Consider the following 20057-nt stretch of genomic DNA (forward strand, 5'->3'; position numbering starts at 1 on the left):
AGTAGCTGAGAACAATGCCCTCTCCAAATCCCTGATGGGACCTGGCTACAGAAGGCTTTTGCTATTGAGCCTCAGCCTTCTGGCTCCTTGAGCCCAATCCCCAAATCACAGCTGCCTGGGTCTAAGTAGAAAAGTAAGCCTTATTCTCCGTCTCCCACTCCAAACTTGCCAAGGCTTCCCTCTCTAGGCCTCCCTACAGCTAAAGGCCAGGGCCGGAGCGAGATGAACCATCAACCCCTCACCCCTGCCCTTGGCCAATCAATGCAAAGCACTATCTGGTACCTGACATGTTGTGTAGGCACATTCCTGGTCCCACCTTTTATGCTAGGAACCCCCGGAATCACCTCTTGGGGTGGCAACTGGTGGACTGTCAGAGGCTGGAGAGAGCAACCTATGGTGCCCCGCACCCCTACCCACACAACAGGCCATCGCAGCCACCCCAAGATGTGTCCCCATTCTGATTGAATGCCCCACCCCTTGTTTTTAGAACCCGCTCAGTAGGCCGTGCTTGTAAAACTGCTTTAAATAAGCCTTGCTAAAGCAAATAGTACCAGATAGCAGAAACCCAGGCTCCAGGCCGTCAAAGGCACCTCCTCTGCTCCCTCCTCCCCTCCCACCCCATCCGCAGGCAGTCCACACACCCTGGGAAACACAGGCCCACTCTCAGTCTCACTCAGGCCACTGCTTCTCGCTTGTTGTCCATCTATCTTCGGGGAACAAAGGCTCCTCTGTCTGAGTCAGGCTCCCTAACTCCTGCTGTACCCCTCCCACCCGCATGAAAGTGCCCAGATCCGACCCCTTGGAGTAGAGCTGCCAGAACCCTGGGCTCAAGATAGGGCATTCCGATGGGCGCCTGGGTAGACGTAGGAGATGGGATGGCGGGTCCCAGGCCTCACGGTGAACGTGTTGATGGGGCTTCCATAGTGGGGGTTGCTGCGGGGAGACCTGGTGGGGAGCAGAAGAGAAGTGAGGTGACTCTTTGCAGCTGGTTAACCAACAGTTCCCCCCAGGGCATAAGTGGAAAAGATGCACTCAGCGCTGTGGTTTCTGCCCCATAAGCCCTGGGCTTATCAACTCAGGTGGGAGCCCAGTATTGATTCAGCAGACTCAGGGCTCCCCCTCCAGTCCAGGCCCCGGGGGCCACAGAGCACTACCTAATACGCTTCTACTCAGAGCCCTTCCCTCAGCCTGGCTCTGGATCTTCTGTGTGGTTCGAGAATCTCGGCACCCAAGGACCACTCAGATTTCTCTCCACCCCACACTTAGCCTGAAGCCCTGGGACTGGGGTGGGGTAGGGCAGGGAGAAGAGGGGGACCTGGTGGGGGAGGCAGGAGCTCGGGGAAAGCGAGAACTGGAGACCATCCAGGGAGAGAGGAAGCGGGTGAGGGGAGCGCCCTCTGCAGGTGCAGTGCGCCTCCGCCCCTTTCTCTCGGTCCTGAGAGCCAGAGGGAAGGGCACCCACCAAACGTGCCCCAGACTGACGGCGGAGGCCTGGCCCCCGCGCAGTGCCCCCGCCTCCCCTGGCCGCCCCCCGCGCTCCCTCCAGCGCCCTCCCTCCAGCTCACCTGCCCGTAGCCGCGGCGAGGACGTGGTCGCCGCCGGGCGCTTTGCCCGGAGCTGGGTACTTGGCGTCTCCGCGGGTGGCGCCCTCCAGGGACATCCTGCGCGCTCGCAGGCCGCCGGGGGGCGCCCGGCCCGCCGAGTTGACCCGCCGCACGTCGCGGCCCCCGGGCTGCGGCCCGAAGCAGTTGGGGGAGCTCAGGCTGCGGCCCGAGCCGCCGCGGGACAGCGCGGGGCCGCGGGGCGGCTCCCCGACGTACAGGCGCTTCTTGATGAGCGAGCGGCCCCCGCCCGAGAAGCGCTCCAGGCCCCCGGCCCCCGAGTAGCGCTCAGCCGCCGGCCAGCGCGCCGAGGCCGCGGGGCGCGCGTCCAGGGACAGCCCCAAGTCTGAGAACTTGATCCAGGGAGGGGAGCCCCGGCGGCCCCGGTACTGCAGGGCCGGGGCTGGAGGCTCAGGGTCGTTGCTGAACTCCGGCGGTGGCGGGATCACCTCGAAGCTGAACTTCTCCTCCTCGCTCTTGTAGGAAGGAGAAGAAGGCGACGAGAAGGACTTGGGCAGCAGGCGGCCCTGGGCGAGGCCCGAGGGCGCTGACCTTCCCCAGGACGCGGGGGCCTGGGGCTCCACCTTGGTCCAGTTGTGCCCTCGGCTTGGCTCCGTGTCCTCCGGGTCTCTGCCCCGCTGGGCCTTCCAGGGGCTGGGCAGGGCGGGCTGTGCTGAGGAGGCCGGCTGGGGGTTCTTAGCCTCTGTGGATAGCTTGGGGACCACAGTGAAGGAGTTGGGCTGGCCGTCCCTGAGGAAGATGGTGTCAGAGCCTGCCTGGGGCTGGCCCCGGAGACTCCCTGGCAGGGAGGACCGGTCCAGGCCAGCCCCTCGAGACCGCCCCTTCTGTGCCCTCTGCCTGGCTGCAAGGAGCAGGGCCATGGGGGAGCCCCGCTCCACCACCTCCCCGGTCACCGGGTGTCTGAGCACTTCGTCAGCAGGCTGGGCTGAGGAGGGGGGTCTGGCTGGCAGCCCCTGGGGCTCCTTCGCCTCCACAGGCTCCCCTGACCCTGCAGCCTCTCCTCTGGCCATGGTGGGCATCACCACCGCAACCTCCCTGCTGGGGCTGTTCTGGCTGCTGTGGGGCTTGTAGAGAAATGCCACTTCTTTGCCTGGGGACATCTTTGGTGGGAGGGCTGGAGATGAGAGGGCTCCTTGTGTAGGAGGCTTACTGGCCTCTGAGGGGCGCCCTTCTGCCTCCAGCTGGGAAGGCGCGGCATTTTCTTGAGGTTCTGGTTTCTTCCGCTGCTCAGCTGGGACTAGGTTCTTCTCTGCTCTCAGTTGGAATGATGTGGTGGGCAGAGCTGTGGCTGCAGATGGTGTGGCTGGCCCAGGCGCAGCCTTGGGTGGTGTGGCTGGCCCACTTGTGGCTGTAACAGGCGCAGCCTTGGGTGGTGTGGCTGTAACAGGCGCAGCCTTGGGTGGTGTGGCTGGCCCAGGCGCAGCTTTGGGTGGTGTGGCTGGCCCAGGCACAGCCTTGGACTGGTGTGGTGTCGTTGGCAGAAGGGGGGTGGATAGTGGTGGCATATTTTTGGCCACAGGCTTGGAAAATTGGCCTTTATCAGCTTTGTTTTCAGTGATTCTTCCCCCTTCTAGCCGAGGTTTAGGAGGCAGAGACCCTATGCTGGGCTTGGATTCCTTCTCTGCTGATGAGGAAAGCCGCGCCTCCAGCTCATTGCGGATCTGCTGGACACTGAGAGTTGGGGAGTCTTGGGGGACGTAGTCCACAGGAGGCAGGGGCAGGCTAGCGGTCGCCTCTCTGTCTGGACAGGGACTCTTCTCAGGATCACTTGCGGGGATCTCCTTCTCTGGCAGGCTGGGGCCCTTCTCGCCCTCCTTTCCCTGAGAGGCCGCCGTTGGGCCTGGCCTGTGACTGGTGCATCGGTCCTCTCTCTTGGAGCCAAAGAGGTAGGCTGCCAGCTCGCTGCGAAGCTTTGCCATCTGGCTGGGATCCCGCCAGTCCACAGGCTCTGAAGACTCTGTGTCCTCTGGGCTGGGGGGGTTGGGTTTGGGAGCAGGAGGGCTGGATTTGGGGCTTTTTATAAACCTAGCAGGTGGTGGGGCTGCCTTCTCAGCAGAGGGCAAAGGAGGGGCAGCTGGGGGAAGTGGGGGTGCTGGAGGAGGGAGTGGGGGTGCTGGAGGAGGGAGTGGGGGTGCTGGGGGAGGGAGCTGGGGGGAGGGAAGGGACGGGGGTGTGGGAAGGGGCAGGGGAGAGGCTGGGGGTGGAGTCTCAGCTTGTTCATTTCTCCTGGTCTGGGACTGGCTCAGCCTGGGGCTGGCAGGTGCCACAGTCCTGAGCTCCCCGAGGCGATCTGGTTCAGGGGCCCTATCCGGGTAGACCTGGGATGCGGGGCGGATGTGGAAGCTGGGAGGCAGTGGGAGTCGACTAGGGGCCTTCTTGGTGGCCCCTTCCTCCTCTGGAGGAGCCCCTTGTGCTTCCTGAACCGGGATGGATGACGTCCTGACTGGGGTTGGGGGAGGCACCTTGAATGAACGGGGGAAGGTGAGGTGGGCCTCTGATTTAGGTTCCAGGGGGCTCCCCTTTGGCTCGGCAGGGCTCCGGGGGGGGCTGGTTCTGGGGGCCTCTGGCTGCTTGCCATTCAGCACTACCTCTGATTTCCACTTGGTGACACCCGCAGGGGGAAAGAGGTGAGTCCTCATAGTGTGAGGAGACACTGGAGCTGGGGGTGCTGGGGCTGGCATAGGGGGTGGGGGTGGGGCTACAAAGGCCAAGGGTGGGGCAGGGGGGATGAAATCAGGAGGGGTGGGTGTGGATGGGGGGGATAGGGCCCCTGATACTGGAGGTGGAGGTGGGGCCATGTTGGGTGGGGGTGGGGGTTCCAGCAGCAGGGCAGGTGGCGGGGAAGCCTTGGAAGGTAGAGGTGGAGGTGGTGGTGGGGGCTCCCCTTGAGGTTTCGAGGTATCTGGGGGTGGCCCTGAGGGTGGCCCTGGGGCAGGGCCTGGAGGAGGTGGGGGGATGGGTGGGTCCTGGCCATACTGCCCCGGCCTGAGGTCACCCACAGAGCTGTAGAGTCGGAGGTTGCCATTGACTAGTGAGCTGGTACCTGGAAGGAAGGAGACACAAAGATGAGGAGGCGTAAGGCCAACCAGCCCTGGCAATCTCTGTGTGCCCAGGGCACATGGGGTGGGCAACCAAGAAAGTGCCTGGCCAGGCTCATGCCTTTCTTCTTGAGCACCAAGTGAGGGAGCAACAATGTCTCCAGTCTCTTGAGCTGTCCTGGGAGTGACCCTCTTCTTTCTAGGGAAGGATGCCTGCCTGTCCCTGGCCTAGCCTCTGAAGACTATACTGAATATTCTCCACTGGCTCCCGAGAGTCATGTTCCGCCCTCCCCTCCCTGCTCACACTCTGGTATATCATCCCTTTATTGAACTCTCTTCAGTTACCCACTTTGAGGGTACCATCTGTTTCTTACAAAGCCAGAAAGACCCGAGTTCAAATCCCAGCCCTACCACTTATCAGATGTGTGACCTTGGACACACTAATTAACCTGGCTGAGCCTCAGTTTTATCATCTCTAAAATGGGCATACTATCAGTGCTTACCTCTTAAAGCTGTTGTGAGGATTAAATAAGAGAATTCATGTAAATCAGTGTAAAGGGCGCGCGTATCATGGTGCGAAGCCCAGAGTAGTCACTTAATGAATAGTGATTACTATTGATTACTACCACCTGTGCTTGATGTTTCAGACTGTGTAAGACAGACAGGGAAAGGAAGAGAGAAGAAGTCATGGATTGAAGGTATGGGCTTGGAGACTTCAGCAAGGAAGTTTAGATGAAAGTTTGGAGGGAACAATTTGTATGAGTAACTCCTGTTTCCTGCAGACCCCAAATCTGCCAAGAGCCCAGCTTCTGGAACATGCCCTGGACTGTGGGATGGAATGGGGGGGTGTAGAAAGAAGGTGTCAGGACAGCCTGGCACTAGAGAGATGCTGGGTACACAGGGGCCAGCAGCTCACATGCCCTTCTTGAACCAGTCCCAGCTTCTCCCTAAAGTTGCAGACAGCCAGGATATCCTGGTTGCTTCTCTCTTAGCGGCATCCCTTTTTCTCCCTCCTTCTTGTTCCTAGCACAGAGCATAACAAACTGGGGAGTGTGCAGCTCTGAAGGGCTCTTCCAGCTACCGGACTTCATTACAAAGAACAGAAGGGAGTGGGGAGGGGAGAAGCAACATTCATTGACATTCTAACATCCCAAGTGTTAGGAGCTGGGATACAGCAGTAAAAAACACACAAACAAAACCCAAAAATTAGTAGAAATCCTAGTCCTTTGGATGTTATGTTATAATGGGACAATGAGACAGACCATTAGTCAATTATTACCATTAGAGGATGAGTAATATGAGGGAAAAACCCAGGAGGGGTGCTGGAGGTGCAGTGTGAACAGTGATCAGAGAAGACCTCTCTGAGAAGGTGACATTTGAGCCAAGAGGGCAGGAGTAGGGGAGAGAGCCGTCCATATGTCCAGGAGTAGAACAGCCCAGGCAGAGAGAAGTGCAGTGCAAAGGCCCTGGGGTGGAGATGCGCCTGGGTATTGAAGGAGCAGCAAGGAGAGTGGACTGGCTGGAGGAGTGCGAGCCAGGGAAGAAAGCAGGCCTTGAGTCCAGGTGAGGCCAGATTCTGCCAGGCCTGTCAAGAACCTTTCCTTTGAGTGACATGGAAAGTCTTTGGCAGATTTTGAGCAAGAGGTATGACAAGAAGTGACTTGTATCCCATCCAGCACTTCATTACTCTAGTGGCACTGGAGCTGTCTTCTCCATGGCTCATTTGATACACAGGTGTCAGGGGTTAAGTGATTTGCCCAAGGGAGCAAAGCTAATGTGTAGGGGCCCTGGGATCCAAAGCCAGGTCTGCGAGGCCTGTCGGACTCCAGGGTTCTTTCTCCCACTTCATGCTGCCCTTGTTCCTGCTCTGGCCTTGGCCCCGCACCATCCTTAGCCCTCTGGAAGTACGCCTTACCCAGCCCTGGCTCAACCCCCACCCACTGCAGCCAGTAGCCAAGCAGCCTGGGGACCCCAGTTTTATCACCAGCTGGGGAGGTGGGCCAGATCCTTGGGCCTAAAGAGGAAAGAAAGGTGGACAAGCCCCAAGCCCAGGGTCTTCTTACCTGTCACTTCTTTGTCTGCAAAGTCTTCTGGGACAGAGGGGGTGGGCACAGCCAGGCCATGGTTCTCCTGGGCATTCTGGAAGAGAGCAGAGAGATGAGGGGACAAGGAAAGATGGACAGGTAATCCCTAACTTGCTACTGTGTGAGGCCGTTTTCCTGCTGTGATGGTGACGGGTGTGCAGCCTTGTGAATATACTGAAGTATCGAGGGGTCCTTCCTTCCTTCCTTCCCTCCTTCCCTCCCTCCCTCCCTCCTTCCCTCCTTCCCTCCCTCCTTCCTCCCTCCCTCCCTCCCTCCCTCCCTCCCTCCCTCCCTCCCTCCCTCCCTCCCTCCCTCCCTCCCTTCCTTCCTTCTCTTTCTTTCCTTTTTTCTTTATCTTTATTGATTTCAGAGAGAAGAAGGGAGAGGGAGAGAGAGAAACATCAATGATGAGAGAGTCATTGATCGGCTGCCTCCTGTGTGCCCCTGACTGGAGAGCGAGCCCCCAACCCGGGCATGTGCCCTGACTGGGAATCGAACCCCGATTGCCTGGATCCTAGGTCGACTCTCAACCGCTGAGCCACACCCGTCCGGGTGAGGGCTCATTTCACAGGGTGAATTTTATGACACAGTTGGCTTTTGCTATTCATGGCAATGTGGTCTGTAAAGCTGCCCCGAGGGAAATACAAGATTAGGTTCCTGCAAACCTCAGCTATAGTTTTCATCAACCGATCCACACATAACTTTGTTTAGGTGTGTTTCTGTTTAGAGACACCTTGTTTCATGTACACTGTTGACTCATTAACACTGAACTTGTGGCCAACAGCACTATAACTCAAGTCTGAAAGGAGCTTATCTCACACATGTATTTTCTCCCTGGGGCACAACACAGCCCTCCTGCCCTCAGGGGCCTTAGACAGCGCTTCGGCACTACCTTGGGGGCCATGGGAAACAGTGAAATCGCCAACAAAAAGCACAGAGATACAGAAGGCAGGACACGAGACAGAAAAGGGCGCTGCTTACAGCAGGAGGGCTGAGACAGGAAGCAAAGTGTGGTCTTATTCAACCTCAGCGGGGAATGTGTGCATCAGGGGCTGGACTTTTAAAAAAATATGTTTTTATTGATTTTAAAGAGAGAGGAAGGGAGAGGGAGAGAGAGAGAAACATTGATGAGAGAGAAACATTGATCTGCTGCCTCCTACACACCCCCTACTGGGAACTGAGCCCCAAACCTGGGTATGTGCCCTGGGTGGGAAGTGAAATGATGACCTATTGGTGCATGGAAGACACTCAGCCAACTGAGCCACACTGGCCAGGGCCGGTGACTGAAATTTTTACCCTCCTACCTCTGCATGTCCAAAGCATCTCAAGTATTGATTTTGAGGTAGCAAATAAATTTTAGTGAGTTGGTGAATTTCCAAATTTAGGATCCACAAGTAATGAGAATCAACTGTGTATGAATTATATTTCAATTAAGACAAAACTAAACAGAACCAACAAAAAATCGGCATGACTCCAGTGGGCGTCCACAAGTCCAAACCGGACCCCACAGCCTGGCCTCCTGCTCCCTCTCGGTTTCCATCAGGGAGGGAGAGAAAATAAAAGGGTGGAAAGGCGAGCCGGAGCTTTCCCCCCTGCGGTGCCTCCTGATCGCTAAGCCTCACAGGCGGGTGTGTTTGCACAGCTGTTGGTTTGTACATACTATTTTGCATTTTGCTTTTTTCTCCAAACACACATTTCCATATGTCAACAAAGTCCTCACACCTGTCATTTGAAGAGTGGAGAGCACTTCGCGGCAGCTTCCAAGGTCCCTAACAAGCTGGCCTCCCACTTCCCGGCCAACTTTTATTTCCCGCTCACCTGTTATTCCCACCCTGCGTGCCTGACCGATTCCCCCCGCCATCCTTCCACCCCCTCATCTGGTTCCCGGCCATCCCGACGCTGGTGTTGCTCAGGCTGTGAGCCTCTTCTCGTCCATTTCTAACGACAATACCCCTTGCACTGTGCTCTATACACGACCCCAGTCACACCAGGCTACACGCTCATGGGCTGGTGGCACCAACTCTCTAAGCTTTATGGCTTAATATACAAGAAGGGGGATGCAGGTTGATGTTTCAGAAATATCTACAAGATACTGGGTTACCAAGGGTCATCTCAAAATTACTCTTTGGTCATTTGGGGGCAACAAACACCTTCTTTTAAAAAAAGTATGTTTGTTTTTTTTAATTGATTTAGGGGGGGGGAGAGAGAGAGAGAGAAACATGAATGATGAGAGAGAATCATCGATCGGCTGCCTCCTGTGCGCCCCCTACTGGGGATCGAGCCTGATACCTGGGCATGTGCCCCAACCAGGAATCGAACCGTGACCTCCAGGTCCATGGGCTGACGCTCAACCACTGAGCCACACCAACTGGGCAACATCTTATTCTTAAAGGATTATGCAGCTGGAATGACCTCATCATCATCTGGTCTCCTTTTCTGCCTCTACTTGATGCGCACGGCCACTAAACACCTGCTCTCGACACCTCTCAAACCCAGTGATTCTGACCCCGGGCAGGTATAGCGCAAGCCCATCAGTGCACACTCGTATGCACACTCACCCACCAGCCATGTCTAATCACATCCATTGAGGATGCATACACTGATTTTGATGAGGTGGAGGCCAGACCTTCGAAAGCCAGGTTGAGATCTCTGGTTACACTTTTGAACATATCTGGACAGTAGAAAGACTTGGGGACTTCGCATCAAAATTCATGTTTTGAATTTGCCCGCAGTGTGATGTCCATGAGCAGTGGTGAGGCGGGGTGGGGACGGTGAAGTTAAACTCTCATTTCTGTACCTACCGTGTGCCAGCACTATACTGAGCGCTTTACCTATGTTACTTCAAATCCCCTAACAGGGCCAGAGTGCAAACCTAGGCCTCCCAACTTACCTTCTCTACAAATCACCAAGAGCCATTTTCCTCACTTATAAGATGGAGATAATATTTCCGACTTTGCAGGGTCATTCTGAGAATCAAGCGAGATAATATTCCTAACCCAGGAAATCAGTGCTGGGTGAAGGATCATGTCATCCAGTCCTCGCCCCCACAAAGGGGGAAACACTGAAAAGCAGCACTAAGCTGCCTGGAGTCCTGGAAGCACCTTCTGTGGCACCCCGAGTGCTTAAGTACAGTTCTGTGTGGAGGAACCTTATGGGCTGGAGGCAATACTGCTCACCCATGCTTCGATCCGAAAGACTCTGCAAACGCATTAGATCCCCAAGACCGCAGGATGGAGGTCTGTCTCTTGGGCAGCCTTGGAGCAGCTGACCAGGTGGAGCTCAGGCTTTTCCAGGTCCCCAAATACAAGAGGCCCCAGGATGTACCCGCTGCCCCACCACATGCTTGAGGTGCTGTGGCACTCCCCCGCCCACCACCCTTGGGGCTCCTCCTTCCAGGGGCCTCAGGACTGAACTGAACACAGCCCCACATCTCCAAGCTCCCGCTGGCCCTGCTCCATCCCACTTGTGCCACGCAGGCTCTGGTGGCTCATTTAGCTGTTCCTACTTCCAGCCTGTGTATTCAGAGAAGGCAAATACAAATTCATTTTTAAATTAGTCCTAGAGCCCTGGCCAGTGTGGTTCAGCGGTTAGAGCATCAGGCTGCACAATGAAGGGTCATGGGTTCAAATCCCGGTCAAGGGCACATACCTGGGTTGCAGGTTTGCTCCCAGCTCTGGGCTCTGGTTGAGGTGTGTGCGGGAGGCAACCAATCAGTGTGTCTCTCTCACATCCATGTTTCTCTGTCTCTCTCTCTCCCCACTCTGCGCCCTCCCACTTTCTCTAAAAATCAATGGAAAAAATAACCAAGGGCGAGGAGTAATTAAAAAAAAGAAGTTAGTCCTAAAAAAACAGACCCAGAAGGTGAGGTCCCCTCACTCGCCACAGGACAGAGGCAGCTGGCATGGGGCGCGCTGCTCAGTGGTGACCTGGTTCAGTGCGCAAATGCGCAGGTGCAGATAGCATCCACCCGCGCGGGTGCTGAATTTCCCGACCTGCCTCTGAGCCTCAGAGAACTGAGGAAAGAAGAGGCTTGGAGGTGGCACCCAAGTGCCATGCATGATCCTGGATTGGATCCTGGATGGGAGGAGGGGTGTGCCATGAAGGACATCAATGGGATGGTGGGCAGTAATTGAATATATATTAAGGTGTGTTAGATAATAGTGTCACATCGACGTTAAATTCCTGGAGTTGATAGTTGGACAGAGAAGTCTCTGCTCTTAGGTAGCGCACGCTGAAGTACTTAGGAGTAAAGGGACGTGTCTCAACTTACTCCTCAGGGGTTCAGGGAAAACACTGTGTGTGTCTGTCGAGTGAGGAAGGGAGCGACTATGGCAGAGCTCAGTGAATCTGGGCGAAGGCTCTAGAAGTTCTTTGAGCCACTCCTGCAGCTTTTTTGCATGTTAGGGTTGGTTGGAGAGAAAAAGTTACTTAATGCCACTGAACTGTACATTTAAAACTGGTTAAAATGGTAAATATTATGTTATGTGTATCTTACAATTTTTAAAAAATATTTTTTATTGATTTTTAGAGCGAGAGGAAAGGAGAGGGAGAGAGAAACATCGATGTGAGAGCGAACATCAATCAGCTGCCTCCTGCACACCGCCTACTGGGATTGAGTCTGATCCCCAGCATATGCCCTGACCAGGAATCAAACACACAATCTTTTGGTGCTCGGGACAATGCCCAACCAATCTTACAATCTGAAAAAGTTAAACAAAGCAATGACAAGAATATTGAGAGAGAAAGTGTGGGGGGAAACTTAGAGCTTTTCCATCCATTGGTCATTAGCACCTCACGTGCCCTCTTCCTTCCACCCCTCCGATACTCTCAATCTTAACAGTAATAACAGCTGCTGTTTTCCTAGGACTCACTGAACCAGGTACTCTTTCTGCATTTTCCATTTCTTAACTCACTTTTCGCAATGACCCAATGAGATAGATGCATTATTGCCACCTCCACTTAGCATATGAGGAAATTGAGGCACAGAGAGGTTAAGTGACTTGCCCAAGGACCCATAGCTAGTTATATATCACTATCTTATATATCATTATCTTTCCAGCCTGGTCATCAACCACACACCCAGCTTATCATAAAACCCTCCTTAGTGACAGAACACAGGTCGTCCGCCTCTCTGTCCTGTGTTCTTTCTATCACTCATTCACTCATCAGGGAAGTTATTCACTCAGCAAACATTTGCTAAATTGCCAGTCTGTGGCAGGCATGTATAAAGAATCGGCCATCACTAGACCCACAGGTGGGCTGGGCCGGGGCAGCCTGACTTAATTTCTCTTCCCTGTGTGTTCCTTACCTGTGTGCATTATCATTACAGCTGACATGGATTAGGAGCCTATTATGTGCTAGGCACCTTTCTGAGGACTTCACATGTAGCAGCCCAGGTTATTGGGTAACCCTAAGAGTCAGGTTATTGTTTTTATTTTAGAGATGAAGCTGAGGCAGAGAGAGGCTAAGTACACTGCCCAAGGTCACACAGCTAGTAAGTGGCAGGGCCAACTTTGGAACCTCAGAGTTTGCCCTCTCCACCACTACAGTACTGTCCCCACACTCTTCCTCCAGAAAAAACTGAGCCTATGGCAGATGACAGTAGTCTTCGCTGCCCCAGCCCAGCCCGCTTGTGGGTGACGGCCAATTCTTTGTACATGCCTGGCGCAGACAGGCAATTCAACAAATGTTTGTTGAGCGAATAACTTCCCAGATGAATGAATGAGTGATAGAAAGAACGCAGGACAGAGAGGCGGACAGCCTGTGTTCTGGTGCCAGCCCCATCACCCATTAACAGGGAGCGAAGTCACCTCTCTCTCTGGGCCACCTTGCCCCGCTGTAAACGCTCTCTAAGGATCCCTTCAACCACGGTGCTCTGTGACTCTAGCTAGCCCATAGGGGTCTTCTCTGTGACTCAGCTCACCTATGCCATGTGGGCAGTGGCCTGGACACTCCGGGCCAGCCCTTGATGACAGGGAGCTGGGATAGAATCTGTCATTGTCTCCGGATTATTCTCTGCCTCCAGAGAGGGAAAGGAGCAGGTGGGGGACAGGAGGACAGCTGGGAGGAGTTCCTGAAGCCTCAAGGTGAGGCCAAGCGGGCAGGGCTGGGCCTGAGGTCACCGCTGGCTTCACACACGGGACTCCGACTGCTGCGGCCAGTCCCAGGGCTGGCTGTGCCCCACCCTCGCGCACCTGCCCTGGGAGAGGGATAGACCCAGTGCTCCCTGCAGGGGTTGGCGTGCACCTCGAACTCGCTCGGGGGAGGGGGCTGTGACCTTTCAGGGGTGGCAGCCCCACACCGAGAGAGAGGTGCACCCACCTGTGGGCAAGGAAACCAACTGAGAACATGCAAATGAGCCTCTGTGGGCCCCCCAGCGGGCCAGTGGGCAGCGGGCCATGGCCACACCTCTCCCTGCCCGAGGCCCACGAGCAGCCCTTGCTCAACACCAGGGGCAGAGTCCAGCCCTGGCCCTGCCGGGTGGGGCACTCCCCACGAAACTGGGCCTCAGCCCTTCCTTGTCCCCACACCTGACAACGCCCAGAAGCTAAGATCATGGGTCACCTCATTCACCTCACAGAGGGACACAGGCAGCTCCCAGCTCAGCCCAGCAGCCCTTTCAAAGCCACCACAGCCTACTATAACAAACGTTACCAGCAATGATTAGGGGAAGTTAGGGACAGGGTGCCTTTCCAAGAATATTTATATTTATTTTCTTCCTTATACTCATCTGTTTCTAGGTTCTTAACAATGAACTTCTGTTTCCTTCATAATTAAAAAATTACCCAATACAATAGTGACTTTTTTTTTTAAATTCTTGAGATCAAGTGAAAAGAACATGAACTTTGGAGTCAGGTAGGCTAGATTGGCAGTCTCAGTTCAACTCATTGTCCCAAATCGTAGGGAGTATCTGACGCGGTCTGTGATCAATAAATGTGCCCCTCCCTCACCTTCTGAGGCTCAGTTTTTTCATCTGTAAAATGGGGACAATCCCACCTTCCTCGTATGCTGCCACACGCCTGAAGACATGCTGCAGAGTTAGCGCTCAAGAAAGGCCATTTCCCCTGGGCTCGGCTCTCCTCCCCCAGGTCCTAAAAAAGCTCAGTGGGGCAACAGTGGTCTGAGCTCTGGGCACACGCATCCGAAGAGATGGTGCTTCCCCACGGTCAGGGTCAGGTCGCAGGGAATCAATCCGCTACTGCCCTTTTGACTACAAACATCTCAGCGTTGAAGAGAAGGGAGAAGGAAAGGAAGGAAGGAGGAAGGGAGGAAAACACTATTTGATGTTGAGGTTGGGCTCCCCCTTAAAGTTTTAGAGGGTCAGAGCCAGCTGCTAACTCCCTGCTGCTCCACCAAGGCTCAGGGGGCAGGGCTCACTCTGCTGATGGCCCCAGCTCTGCCCCCTTGGCCACCTCATGCCTGGGACACACATCCTCATGCCTGGGATTCCTCAAAACCCAGCCAAACCTCAAGGTGGGTCACCAGGGCTGGGCTAATGGGCAACGCATGGTTGACCTTGGGCACAGGCCAGCTCTGAGTCTTAGCTACTCGTTGTGGAATGCAAACTTCCGCACCCGATTCCTCCTGGAGCCTGGTTGGGGCACCTCCGGGCGGGGCGCGTAGCTGCAGGGGGTGAGGGAGATGACCCTGAGCTAGAGTTAGAGCTGGACATGGTTGGGGGCACTACTGTAGGCTGGGGAGCAGGGGGATGGGACCCCAGAGTGAAAGCCACAAAGAAACCTGTTCAGGCACCAGGTCTCCAGCTGTGGGAAGCCCAGCCAGAGGTTTTCGCTTTGCTGGGGAGTGGGAGGGTAGGGGGTCTGTGTGCCCAACAGAGGAGCTTCTCTGAAATCGGCAACCAGTGGGCATTCTATAAAGGAGCCCAGTTGCTCCCCTGCCCCAGCCTCATCCTCTGACACAGCTCATACCTACTCCTGGGGGCCAGAGAAGAATCCCACCAATGAGACCGTTCTCCTATGGACCTGCCTGCCACCCCAGAACTGCTTTTAGACCCGGAGTACCTGGGCCCTGCCCTGGACTGTATGCTGCAGAGGGCCCTGCTCTGGTCCCCCACAGGGCAAGGGGTCCAGGCGTCCAGGGGGCATGCCCTCGGAACCTACCTCTCTCCCTTTCTTGACCCTGACAGGTACCAAGGCCCCAGAGTTCCCTGCTTAGATGGCCCTGAGCCCACTGGAGGTTCTTCCCTGGTTACACCTTCCGAGGGCAGCCCAAGCTTGGGGCGCACACCCCTGAGCCCAGGGGTGGCTGATGTGGGTGAGGGTGAGGAGGGTGCGGATGGAGCTCGGGAGGTTCAGGCGGAGGCCCTCACTGCCCGGGAAGGAGCCAGGTGGGAAGAGGGGAGCTCCATCTGTACACTGCCTGCAGGTTTCTAACATGAACACGCGGAGTTCAAGTTCATGAGCATGTTTATGAGTGTTTCCCACATGAGCACACAGAGCTCCCTCACCCACAACCCTTCCAGCCAACGTGAGCCACATGAATCTGTCAGAAGTCAATAATGACTATCGCCCTGCCCAGCTAACTTAGGGCGCTCCGACACCAGCCCCAGAGGGAGCCTGGGCCAAGTTCAGAGACGAGCTCTGGCAGCAGGGGTGGAGCGGAAAGGAGAGACTGTCTCTCTGAGCTTCCAGGCAGGGGTCCAGAGCAGGTGGGGGCCTGCCCCGAGCCCAGCCTGACACCTCCCCGGCACCGCCAGGCCTGCCTGACTCAGAGGGTGGGGTGACCAGGGAGCTCTCACTGCCCGGGGCACCCCTGGGGACCTGTCTGGCCAGTTTCCCCATACTTGCCACATTGGCACTTAATTTTTAATTCCTCAGATGTATCACCCTGGGGATGGTTTCATTCAGACCTGGGGAGGGCAAGAGGGAACCCCGGAGAGAAACATAACCCTCCCACGACCGGCTGTTCTACCGACTCAGCTCTGAAAGCTGTGGACAGGCTCTGGCTTGAGCCCTGGGCCGGACTTCCCCTTGGAAGGAGAAGTGAGTGGGGAGAAAGGAGCCTCCCCCTGCCTCAGCCCAGGCCCACGTGGTGTAGACAGGACTAGCCTGAGAGGAGACCTGAGCTCGGGTCCCATGGCTGCCTCATTGAGCCGTGTGAGGGGCGGGACCCTCTGCTCCCGGGGCCCCCGTTTTCTCATCCAGATGGGCACCGAGGGCCTCCCCAGCTGTGAAGCTTGGCGACTGTAACCCAGTTCCTCAGAGCTCTCCGAGCAGGAAGTGGGGTGACTCTGGTGACTGGAACACTGCCCTTCCCAGAAGTGGAAGCAGAGCTCTGGGAATGGCCCTTGTGTCGAGGGGCCCGGCTTCTCTGGGGGCCTCCAGAGAGCCGCCCGCGCCTCCTGCCCTCGCTTGGGAGCTACTTTAACACAGAAAGTCACAGCAGGGGAGACCCTCGCGTGGGTGAAGAGCAGGGACTGGTGCCAGCTACCCGAGGGTCAGCGGGGGTCCCAAGCCAGTCACGAGGGATCCCGAGGTCCTTCTGGCCTATGCTGCTGGACCCCGAGAGAGCATTTCTTAGCCTTCTGACTCCCACCTCCACCAGGGCGAGGGAGCCGCAGGGAGGGGCAGAGCACCTGCTGCTGTCCTGACCCCGATCTTGCCCCCTCCTCCGCCCGTCCCTCTGCAGGCTCGGGGGGAGGCTGCCAGCAGCAGCCTGCGGGAGAGGGCCCAGGTCCAGGCAGCTCAGGAAGAGCACGGCCTTGCTGGGCTTCCCCGGGTGGGAAGGGAGGCCAGGGAGGGGCGAGGCCGGGCTGGTTAGGACAGTGCCCCTCCCCACCCACCCTGACTTGGAGGGGCCGGGGGACGGGTGTGGGAGCGTGTATGTGCGGGAACCACACCCGCACTCTGTCTTCTTGCCTCTCATTCTCCCGGCCTCCTGCCCCAGCTGGAAGAAGGCAAAGGACCTGGCCCAGAGCCTAAGGGAGAGGAGTCAGATTCTCCTCAACCCAGGAACAGGTGATGAAAGATTTTGGGGCTGCTCTGTGTCTTGTTACCTAAGTCAGGATGTCCCGGGGATATGGGCCATCAGGTCAGCGTTCCTCATCTAAAGGTGCCTCATAGAAGCGCTTCTGGGGGCCTGAGAGACCCCTGCTGAAACTGTAAGCAACGTCGCACGTACGTGGCCCAGAGCCTCACCATGGACTCAAAGGGTCTGACCCAAAAGGGGCAAGAGACCGTGATGCCGGCAGGTCCAGGTGCTGGACAGGGGACAGAGGCAGACAGGAGATGCAGGTAGTTCTGCAGGCTGGTGCTAGGAGGAAGATAAGGCTCCTAGATAGTGGGGGAGGGAGAGTAGGATGGCCCCAATAGAACTTGGACCCTGGAGCCTGGCCGTAGGGGTTCAAACCCCAGCTCTGCCACTTAAGCGCTGTGTGACCTTAAACATGTTAGTGCCACACTCTGTGCTTCACTTTCTCCATCTGTAAAGTGGGGATTAATGACAGCACGTTCCTGAGAGGGCGGCTCTGTTGACTGACACACTCCTGGGATGGTGGCAGCCTCTCCACCTGCCTTTCCCCGTTCACCCGGCACCGAGGCATGGGGCGAACTTCCCCTTTGGGGTTCAGTTCCTGCCTCTGTAAAATGAGGCTAGTGTGGACCCCTTTGAGCTGGCAGTTCTCCATGCGTTCATCCTCCGGCACTCACCAGTGAGGGGGTGTGAGTGTGCTGGGGGGACGGTCCCATGCCCTGGCGCTGGCTCTGAGGCTTGCCTGGAAGGACCCCTCCTAGAAGGCGGCCTCAGAATGCCAGGCATGACCAGCCGGCCAAGCCCCCTCCAGGGGCCACCTGACTGGGGTCTGCACAGCCCCTGAGTCAGGCCCTGGTTGGCCCAAACTAGACCTAACCAGAGTGTCCAAACTAGAATTGAGGAGAGCAGAAAGGCCGGGACTTGCCCTGGTCACAAAGTGTGGAGGGCATACAGGATGCCAGCCAATTGGAATAAACTCAGCTGTGCCACATTAACCTTTGCTTTAGTTGCTGGTTCAGATCTGGGGGAGAAACCAGGACAGCAGGAGCCACTCAAGGGGCAACAGCCATTTATTCCAATATTTTAACAACCAGAACAGGTACGGGTGTGTCAGCCCTGGGCCCACACCTCTGTGACCTGAGTATGTGTGCTGGGGGTGCGTGAGAGGAGAGAATCTAATTACCTCCAGCAATAGAAAATGATTTAGTCCGCATTTCTGGATGCAATGACCCCGTAACAGTTTATGCACCTCTGGAAACAAAAGTAGGGGCTGACTCACTTGCTTTATACCTTTTTGTTGGTGGTGGTATACTTTCTGTGTTTGTCTATAATATCTAAGCATTGTTTTTATAAGCAGAAAATAAATTATTTAACGTATTTCCAGGTCTGTGTGCTCAGCCCTCCACAGAGAGGCCTTGGGGATACAGCAAGGAGAACGTAAGGTTCAGTCTAGCCCATCTAGAACCTCAGGGTCTGGTTGGTGAGGTTGGATAAACCAGAAAAATACTTGGTGATGGAGAGAGAAAGGTAGTTGGGTCAGGCAGTGCTGGGCAGAAGCTGCCGGTGCCAAGGGCCAAGGTGTGGGTGCCTGAGGTCTAACAGGCCCTGGGAATTCAGACCCGGATTTGGTGTGTTGTCAGTCTAGGTGGTGCAAACCCTCATGGACTCCAGGTACTGTCCCAACCAGGACCCATCCGACAGACAGGAGTGAACCTAGAATTTATGGGGCTGGCTCTTGAGGCTCTAGACCTGGGCTGTCCAGCACAGTAGCTGTGGCCACACGTGGCTGCTGAGCACTTAAAACGGCTCTAATCAGAAGTGGGACGTGTGTGGCCTGAGGGCAATACACCAGATTTTAAAGACTTAGTGTGGAAAAAGAACGTAAAATGTCTCTGGTATTTTTCACATTGACTAAATGTTGAAATTATAATCTTTTAAACACATCGGGTTAAGTAAAATATGTTATAAAAATTAATTTTACCTATTTCTTTTAAGGTAGCTACCAGACAGTTAAAAATTACATGTGAGGCTCCCATGATGGTTCTATAGGACAGTGCTGGTCTAGGGTGTCCTGGAACACGCAGGGACTCCCGTCACAGTAAACAGAACCAGTCACAGAGCTGTCTCCATTGCCAAAGAACAAGAGCCCGCCGCAGGCTCCAGAAGGGAGTTTTTGTTTTTTTGCACTTTCAGACCCACACAAAAATCTGTCCCAAATGTTCTTTTCTCAAGGGTGACTGCTCTTTGTCCTTTGAGACAGCTCAGATGTCACCTCTTCCAGGAAGCCCTCCTTGACCACCCCTATTGCTGAATCAGCTGGTCCTGCTCTGGCCCATGTTCTCATAGTCTGTTTATTCACTCGTGCTGACCTGCCTTGAGAGCAGCGATGCTGGCTCAGTCATCTCCGCATCCCGGCATCTAATGCAGGGCCTGGCACGGAGCAGCCACCAATGATTGTGGAATATGAACCCTGCTTAGCTGGAGGTACCCACCACTGCACTGCCTCTGCACACAAGTTCCCCATTACCTCTCCCTGGGTTTCAACTGGAGGAGCTGACACCCCTAATCCCAGCCTTGCCTGTGAGTCTCAGCCATGCCTCCTCCCAGTAGCCACCCTGGGTTGGCATCAGGAGGGAAGTGAATGGACAGAGGGTGAGGCTGATGTCCATTAGCCCAGGGCAGGTGGTTCTTCCTCCTCCGTGGTAGCTGATCTGACCTGTCCAGAGCAGACCCTCAGACCCCAGAGCAGAATCGTACTCACCAGTGGAAGGAAGGTCAGTAGGGGCCGAACTCTTGGCCGAGCTTTCAGGGTGGCTGTTCCCGACTCGCTCACCGTGTCAAACCGATTGTCTCCATAATAGATCCCATCTAGAGGAGATAAGTGAGGGGGGATGGTGAGCTGGAGATCAAAGGCATGTTGGCCACTGGGTTTAATTTGCCCTGCAGTTTCTAGTAGGGAAAGCCAGGCCCTGCAGTTGGCCACTTAACTCATATCCTACAGATGGGGGGTGCTAATGGGGCAGGATTGGGAGGGACTTCAGGGGGTGGTTTCTTGGGGTCTTCTACAGCATTCGTGGGGCTCTCAGCTCCCAGCAGCCATCTCTCTCCTGATCCAGCCTCTCCAGGTCTTAAGCCCTCACCCCCACAAGTCGTTCCTCCTTTTGGGGCTCTGGGAGCTAGGCCAAGGCCCCAGCTAAAGCTTATCTCAGAGAGAAGGAGGGAAACAAGCCGGCTTTTCTCTCAAGTGTTTGAATTTCTAATCTGGGACAAGCAGAGTCGATGGGGCCACCTGCTGCCCCCAGTGGGCCAGCGCCCACCTTCTG

The 20057-nt window shown here is 55.7% G+C and overlaps 1 protein-coding gene across 1 annotated transcript in view; it reads right to left on the reverse strand.

The window, feature by feature from the left end:
- Nucleotides 1-445: 445 nt before the first annotated feature.
- The window catches only part of C5H6orf132 (chromosome 5 C6orf132 homolog), a 29872-nt gene continuing 10260 nt past the window's right edge, over nt 446-20057 (reverse strand). The window contains exons 2-6 of the mRNA XM_087817240.1: nt 19496-19602; nt 6724-6799; nt 3086-4665; nt 1566-2995; nt 446-945 (exon numbers count right to left, since the gene is read on the reverse strand). Coding sequence (XP_087673366.1) covers nt 828-945; nt 1566-2995; nt 3086-4665; nt 6724-6799; nt 19496-19602 — 3311 coding nt within the window. The 3' untranslated portion in view covers nt 446-827. The remainder of the gene's footprint in view (nt 946-1565; nt 2996-3085; nt 4666-6723; nt 6800-19495; nt 19603-20057) is intronic.

Source organism: Miniopterus natalensis, chromosome 5 (assembly GCF_054644295.1).
Source record: "Miniopterus natalensis isolate mMinNat1 chromosome 5, mMinNat1.hap1, whole genome shotgun sequence".
Lineage (NCBI taxonomy): Eukaryota > Metazoa > Chordata > Mammalia > Chiroptera > Miniopteridae > Miniopterus > Miniopterus natalensis.